The sequence below is a fragment of the Pinus tabuliformis genome, chromosome 2_1 (genome assembly GCF_031772625.1).
Source record: "Pinus tabuliformis cultivar Carrire ecotype Pingquan chromosome 2_1, CPIR1, whole genome shotgun sequence".
NCBI classification, from domain to species: Eukaryota; Viridiplantae; Streptophyta; class Pinopsida; order Pinales; family Pinaceae; genus Pinus; species Pinus tabuliformis.
The window spans coordinates 667,597,634-667,606,482 of record NC_142299.1 but is presented as its reverse complement, the minus strand read 5'-3'; the positions used below and the strand labels follow the sequence as shown (position 1 = coordinate 667,606,482).

The following is an 8,849-nucleotide window of genomic DNA, read 5'->3' as shown; positions in this document are numbered from 1 at the left end:
AGTGTTTAACATGATCTTCCTCATTCTTAGAATATATCAATATATCATTAATGAATACAATGAAAAACTTGTCCAGATAAGGACACAACACACTATTCATAATGCACATGAAAGTAGTTGGAGCATTATTCAAACCAAATGGAACTACAACAAACTGATAATGCCTATACCTAGTCTGGAAAGCAGTCTTGTAGATGTCCTATTCTTTAATACATACATGATGATATCTAGATCTCAATTTAATCTTTGAGAACACTGCTACTCCCTTCAACTAGTCGAACAAGTCATCAATCCTCGGCAATGGATACTTGTTCTTGATGGCCACCTTATTCAAATTCCTATAATCAATGCATAACCAGAGAGTACAATCCTTCTTCTTCACAAACAACACTGGTGCACCCTAAGGTGATACACTCGGCCTAATGTATCCCTTGTCAAACATTTCCTTCAACTACAACTTCAACTATACTAACTCTGGTTTGCTTATCCTGTATGGTGCCTTTGATGCTGGTGCTACCCCTGCTACCAACTCAATAAAGAAATCCACTTCTCTGTGAGGCGATAAACTTGAAATCTCTGCTGGAAACACATCTTGAAACTGCTGCAAGATCAGGTACCTCTTCATAACTTCTGCATTCTTAACATCCTTACCTTTAACACTAGAAATATGTGATGCAAATAACACATACCCATTTCTGTGACTACGATTTGCTTGCATAAATGTCACCATTCTAATTGATATTTCTTTCTTCTTAGCTTGCAATATTCTTTGTTTCTCATTATCATCCAAGCATTCAATAGATTTTTCATAGGAGTCCACCTTAATCTTGTGAAGATACAACCTGTCCATACCCAAAAGCATACTATATGATCCCAATGGAAGTAAATTCAAATGTGCTAAGGTAGGCATACCGTTCAAATTGAATGCACAAGATCTTACCCAATGATGAACTCTTTTTTTTCTACCTGTAGCAAACTTCACTAACCAAGGTTCTACATGCACTTCTTTATTCAAACAACACTTATCCACCAGGTCAGGACTATCATAACTATAATTATATCCAGGGTCAATCAAAATAGAAACAACTTGATTGCAAAGCTTACCGTCCATCTTGATAATAAAAGCCTGGTGATCTTCCTGCCTGTTATCCAGTGCTGCATAAATCCGTGGAATTCTTTGCCCAACATCCCCAATTGTTTGTGCATCTTGTGCACTATAAATTTGAGTCCTACCTCATTGATTCTGCGGAAAATCGCTATTGAGATGCTCCTTGCCACATATCCAACACTTCAACTATCCCTTACCATCACCTTTATTCTACTGCCCTCCAGGTTGTGACCCATTAAAATTATTGTAAGGTGCAACATTTTCTTTCTCTCCTACATTCTGAGGTCTTGTTCATTTTGGTTGCCATTTAAATTTATCTTTACCTTTCTCTTTCCAACCTTGCTAAGATTTTGTCTTATGATTTGATTGTTTATAACAATGTTTCAATTTCCCAATGAATTCTTCAAGTGACCAAGGCTCCTCAAACTCAATCCGACCTCTAAATGCTAATGGCAATGCATTGACAAATCTCTGAACTTTGGATTTGTCATCCTTAAGATACTATGCATACCTCAACAACTCCAAGAACTTGGTCATATACTCCTCATCTATCATCAACCCCATTTTTATCTCATAGAATTCCTTGGCTTTACTGTCGTAGTACCTCTCTGACAAATATTTCTTCCTAAAAAGTCTCTTGAATTCATGCTAACTCAACTCCTCTATCCTGATATCTCTAACCTACTTCACATCTTCCCACCAGATGTTTGATTTCCCTTTGAGACTGAGGATAACTATTCTAGCCTTCATGTTGTCTATGTAATCGTGAAACTTAAGTAAATTCTTCATCCTGAGTAGCCATGCCTCTGCATCCTCCAACTTCTTCAAATACCCATCAAAGGTAGGTGTCTTGGCTTTCTTGAACTCATATGGAAAATATTCCTTGTCATTCCTCCTGTAAGGATGATAATGATGATGACCATGGTACCTGTCAGATCTAGAACTAGAATAGAACCTATATCCATCACCTCTCCTATCTGGTGTATCTAAGAACTTACCATCTTTGATCGTGTCATCCCTATCCAACCTATGCCCACAATGAGATATATTTCCATATGCCCCATTAGTCTTATCCTCCCACCCATGGTTGATCCTAAGCTGTCCCTGTCTTTGCAAGTCTGAAAAAATCTGAAGGATTATTGCATTAACTTCTGATTGTTTCTCTTATGCCTGAATGATTATGTCATTATTTTCTTTGTAACTTCTTATTTATTCCTTCAAACTTCTCAATGTGTCTGCTAAGTCAGAAGAGTTCCCACCACCATGCTACTCATATGATCCATAGGGAGAGTCTCGTGAACTATAGTCTACCATCTTGTTAGTCATCTTTGATCTTCTTCCTGCAAGTATACCATGTCACTTAAACCAAAACATAACATAATCAACATACCTCAGTATAATTTAGGGAAGGATATCTCGTCTGCAAGATCAACCAGATTAGCACAATGCATGTATAAACATAATCATATCAGTACATAAACATCATTTCAACCATTATCTAGTTATCATGCATGACCATGCAAACCACATACCATGACCTCATGCATGACAACTATAACCATGTCAATGTATGCATAATGACGTATAAACACTGACATGCATAACAAGTGCATAACCGACATGCACTCACAAAAAATACATCCAACAACAACACCATCAACTTTCACATGGCGACACAACTGTAACCATGCCTACACAAAAAGTACATAGACCACAAGCATAAATAACACATATGCAACCAACATGTATGCATGACCAACACATTCTGCCCATCTAGTCCAAGGGGTGAAGCTAGCTCTGATACCACTTTGTAACACTCTCCTCCCACATTTACTCAAGCTAACTAGTCCACTGGGGTAAACATGTGACAAAGAGTTACTATTATGTGTTTTAACTCCCCATGTATAGTTAAGGAAGTTGAACCGACAAAACAAAACCAATTTGACCTTTCTCAGGAGCTACAGAACCTTAAGGAGACAACCAACCCTTCCAGGTGCCCAATCCCTGAGACAACTTATCATTTTGTTGAGGTAGACACCTAGTCGCTCCCATGACAAGCCATGCATGCAAATGGTACCCTCCAGTCACTCCCGAAGTAAGGCATGCATGCGATTGTGGCCTTTTTCAGGCAGTTCTGACCTAGCGACCCCGAATTCTGTACCACTTTTTTAGGGCTAGGTCTTAGGCCTCTACCCAGAACTTCATGAAGCTTCTAGAAATTATAAATAATAATGAATTAAAGCTACTAATGCAAATATTGGCACAAGGAGTTGACCTAACCCCTACTAGCCATGACAAGCATTTCGTCAAACATATCACAAACATGTAATCTATAGGTCATAACCACAAATATGATCATATGGGTCTCATACTTTTCAGAGAATCATCAAGAAGAGTTGATGTATTATCACAATAGCTGCATTATCATCTATTAGATCATATATTCATTCACATTTCTTATGCTAATCAAATCACGATGAGAGCCATAACCAAAGTCTATCATGAACCATGACTATAACTAACATATAACTAATAGAATAACAAGAGAACCATAAAAACCACATATTAACAAGTACATTTACACATGAAATACCAAAGGAAAGGGAGTTCTTATTAATGTATGCAAAGGCCAACCAAGTCAGGGACTTCCACGAACCACCCGACCATAGATTGGGTCGAACTAAATCTTTTTTTCAGCCAATCACCCCCATGCCATATTCCAAGGATGAATGTCAGACTCACAACAGAACTAATCAAGGTTTCCTCAAGGTTTACCATACAACCAAAAATGGATTCTTAGGCCCGAAACCCTCATCAATACAACTAGGCTTTACCGCAATCCCACTAGATCACTATGCTGTAAACAAGCATAGATGCCTCTGGATCTCTCCACCTAAATGGTGAGGAATTTGTTTGTCTCCACCTCTCGGATTTATCATTTATCTCACCATTACCAGTCAAGGGATTCCTAGGCCTCTAAGGTCACCACCCTTTGGGATTTACTGTGTATCCTGCCATAACCAGTCAAGGGATTCCTAGGCCCAATCAAGGGTAATCATAACCAAGCTTTACTGTATATCCCACCAAGGGATTCCTAGGCATTGTGATTAATCCTGAGATGATCTAGGTGGATATTGGTGGCCACCCACCTATTCCACCTAGACCCGCCAGTTAGTTCCGTTTGTTTCCTTGTTTATTTCAACATTTACTATTTTTAGCAGTTTTTCGGGTCCTGAACTTCTGGAGCAGTTTTGACCCCTTAAACGACATTTTTTGGGGTCCGCGACAAGACCGTAACCTTGGGTGGCGGTCTGCAATGAAAATTATAGTACTCAGCGATACCTTTCCAACAAGGTATCATACATGACAAACATAGATAATATGACCAAGTTACGACCCCAGGAAGTTGGATGCCCAACTAACCCCAACAGAGCCCACAAACTCTTGGTGTTACATCTCTTAGGGTTAGGGCTTTGGTTGTTTAGGGTTTTCTCATGTTTTCCAATAATAAATAGGCCCTTGAGCCTCATTGTAACACAGTTCAGAGGCATGTAGCCACCACATCTCTTCTCAAAGATAAGCTACCATCGCCCGAGCTATCTTATTTCCATTCTGTTTGTAAGCATAGTTCAATATTTTTCTATTAATGAAATGAAGTGTTTTTCTGTTGCATCTCTGTATTTATGATTATATCTGTAAGTTGTTACATTCCTGTTTAAGTTCGTATCATGAGACCACCCCACTAAGCTTTGAACCTATCCAACAATCCAGCTCAACTAAAACAAGAGAACCCCATCACACCATAGTTATCTAGAAATGGCAAGGCAAGGCTGAAAACCACTGTCACACCTGGGAAGACCTATGCCAATGACAACAAGAGAACCCAAAAAACACATGCATGTATCATGCATGCCAAAACTAGCAAGGAAATGATACATGCAACTCGATACCTGCAAGTAATCCCGATATAGCCACTTGAGTCCCACTCTTCCTTGCTTGATCCTTGCTTCCTCTTTCTTTCTTATCCTTCCTTTGCCTTCTTTCCCCAATGGTAGAATGCTTCAAGAATACTCTAAGTGCCCAAGAGTATGAGAGAGAGAGAGAGAATAGAGAGGGAGCTCCAAACTGAGCTGACAAAAGGTTGTGAATTGATCCTCATAAGCCTTTTTATTAATGAGGCCTCTATTTTCTTCATTTTCCATTATTTTCCTTCATTTTCCTCCTCACATGCAACCTGTGACCTTTCACCTTCCTTTTCTCCTAATTTCCATTATTTTCATAAATAAAATGCCATTTAATACCACTTTTCCTTTCTAAAGCCTTTTCCATTTCCTTTGCTGTAACATCCCTGGTGAAAATTCCATGTAATAAAAGTTAATAAAGGCAAAATAATAACCACGGTTGATGGGACACTTATTCCATGTTGAATGTTGGGAAAAAGTATAATGACGTGGATCACTAGTGATTGATTAATGGCTAAGGAAATTGGCAAAGGCAATGACAAAGGCTTTGGAAACAAAAAATGACATTTTTGGCACATTTATTTATGAAAATAATGGAAATTAGGAGAAAAGGGAGGTGAAAGGTCACAGGTGCATGTGAGGAGGAAATTGAAGGAAAATAATGGAAAATGAAGAAAATAGAGGCCTCATTAATAAAAAGGCTTTTGAGGATTAGTTCACATACTTTTGTCAGTTCAGTTTTGGAGCTCTCTCTCTATTCTCTCGCTCTCATACACTTAGAGTTTTCTTGGAACACTCTTGGAGGAGTGTGCCATACTTGGAGTTTTGGAGCAAGAAGGCAAGGGAAGAGCAAGAAAGCACAAGAGGACATCGAGATAAAAAACTACAATGGGTTTTTCTTGCAGGTACTAAGTTGCATGTATGTTTTCATCACTAGTTTTGGCATGCATGGTATATGCATGTGGTATATTGGTCATGATTTGTCACTGACATGCAAGATTGCCTGGATTGACAATGGATTTGCCTAGCCTTTCCATTTCATGGATAGCCATGGTGTTGTGGGTTTATTTATTTGTTTTCTAGTTGGTTCTCACATTTCCTTTAGCTTGTGTGTAGTTACTAGTCATGGAAGCCTTGGTTGGAACAAACACTCTAGAGCCCTTGAAGGCTTAGGTAGAGACCAATCTGATGATGGTTTTGTGATGTCCGACCATGAGGTGGAATCATTATTTGATGGGTTGAGGTGGTTTGGCCTCCAAAAGCCTTAGATGGTTTTTGATTGATGTGTTTTATGAGATCCCACATTCATGCTTGGAATATGGCACGGGGGTGATTGGATGAAGAGAGATTTGGCTCAGCTATGTCTACGGTTGAATGGTTCGTGGAAGTCCCACAACAAGTTGGCCTTTGCATCATTAATATGAGGCTATTTATCCTTGTTATTTCATGAGTATTGCACTGGTTTATATGTGGATGATATGGATGTGATTTCCTTGGTATTTCTGTTGTTATTATGCTGGTTATGAGCATGTATTATGACAATAGCTATGTATGGATCTCATCATGTTTTTACTTGTAAATGAATGGACAATGTATTTGTGGCCTAATGGATGAAACTAAAACTAATATGTTGAGGCATTAATGTTTCTTAGTGATTCTCAGATGAGTATGAGACCCCTATGCTCAGATATGTTGTTTAAACCTGTAGATTACATATTTTTGACATGTTTGATGAAATCCCTCTCATGGCTAGTAGGGGTCCAGTCAAGCCCTTGTTCAAGTGATTGCATTTATATCATTATTCCATTGTTATCTTTATGTTCTAACGATGTCATTTAGTTCTGGGCAGTGACCTGGGCTTTGGGCCTGAAAAAGTGGCACAAAGCCTAGGGATGCAGGCACAACACTAGGTAGAAAATTCCCTGGATGTTCGCATACCATGCTGTGGGAACGTCCAAAGCCCTTTAGACACATGCATGCCTATATCAAGGGAGCGTATGGGAGTGTAATGGTCTAAAAACTCACATTAGGGGAATTTTAAGGTCTAAAATGGGCCTCCTAAGAAAAATGTACAACCAAAATAAACATTATAAGAACTAATAGGATTCAAGATGATGATGTCAACCATAGGGGATGATTCACCATTTTTGGAGTAAAAAAGTAAAAAGATTAAAAAATAATAAAATAATAAAACTACTTTTTGAACTTGTATTTTCAACTTATATTTCTAAGGTTATACTCAAATTTTGAGCGGGAATAGTCAATGGATGCAAAATTTAATTCCTCATCCAAGCAGTACCCGTGTTGCATACTTTTGATGGACCCTGCTACATGGAAAATGAGATATACATGAAAAAACGAGATTGCAGTCATATTTTTCATGTATTTCTCATTTTTTTGTGTAGTAGGGTCCATCGAAAGTATGCAACATGGGTACTCCTTGGATGAGAAATCAAATTTTGCATCCAATGAGTGTTTCCACTTGAAATTTGAGTAAACCCATAGGGAGATAAGTTGAAAATATGAGTTGAAAAAATAGTTTTTCTTTTTTCCTCTAAAATTTGATGATGTAGTCTAATCTTATTTTATTATTTCCACTATTATTTTATAATTTCCTTAGGAGGCTCATTTTAGACCTCAAAATTCCCTTAATGGTGGGACCTAGGGGCTAGTTACTTGAGTGGTTAGGATGATTCCTGTTAGCACCTAAATATGCCTTAGGCTGAAGGAAGGCAAAAATTAGGGTAACCACAAACCACGCTCAGTCTGGTAGCTAGCCCTACCAGAGCAAGAGAGGGCTCTCTCCGAGTCACGCTCAGCGAATGGATATGCAAAATGGTTTGAGATGACTTACAATGCAATATTTACCTTAGGCTAGTAAGTGAAAAGGGATTTTGGAAAAGGTTTTATGAAGTGACCGAGCTTCTGGGATGTATATGGGACTGGCACTCAGCAAAGAACAGAGAATTGAAAATGAAGGCACAGATTATTCCGTGAGGCAAGGTAGGCGGCAAGCGCAACAATTTTGGCTTAAGGTAATGCGGAATGGAAAGATTGCTGAAGAGGGTGAAAAGGGCATGGTCGCATGAATCCTTTTCAACAGAAGAATAACATTACACATGAAATTTTCCCACAGGCATAGCAATATAAATTGAATTCTACCTAATCTCACTTAGAAAATTTCACTGAAATGAAGCATGAAATGAAATATGAAACATAACAAGATACATATGGAACATAAGAACACATTTTCTACACTCACGACCACAAGAATCTCATGAAACAGAGTCGCTGCCTTTCATTAATCCACTGTCAAAAATACACAGTGCAGAAACAGAGTTTCTTTCCCACAGTCTCCCAGAAGTTACAAGCCAGCCAATCCTTTGCAAATAACTTTGCTTACAATATATAGAAAGTGTAGAGAAGAGATGTGATGAGCCCCAAAAATGGACAATTATTTGGGCTCATTCAATCTCCTAATTTGACTTAATCCACCATTCTCATTGGTTTATTGCATGTTTTTGATTATTTTTATGCTAATAGAGTGAATTTGGTTAGTCATTATGCCAACAAGTCTAATGGGTGCTTTGTGTAGCCTTTTTGGTCAACTTGGAGACAAAATTGAAGGTGTTAATGAGCACTTGGCAGCCAAATTCGTGGGAGAACAAGCTAGAGGATTTGTAGGAAGGTGTCCCCTTCATTTATGGGCCCTTACCTCGAATTCTCCACCATCAGCTCGGAGTTCAAGGGCCACCGAATCAATCAGCACAAGGGCAGCC

General features: G+C 38.6%; 1 protein-coding gene across 1 annotated transcript; it reads right to left on the bottom strand.

Annotated features, from left to right (window-relative positions):
• Nucleotides 1-463: 463 nt before the first annotated feature.
• LOC149202367 (uncharacterized) lies at nucleotides 464-910 on the bottom strand. The gene has a single exon (XM_089401570.1). It carries the CDS (start codon nucleotides 908-910, stop codon nucleotides 464-466), a length of 447 nt encoding a protein of 148 aa, XP_089257696.1.
• Nucleotides 911-8,849: the final 7,939 nt, after the last annotated feature.

What these genes read in the sequence shown, in the direction of transcription:
- LOC149202367 (XM_089401570.1), bottom strand. Translation starts at nt 910, where the DNA reads ATGCCTACCTTAGCACATTTGAATTTACTTCCATTGGGATCATATAGT.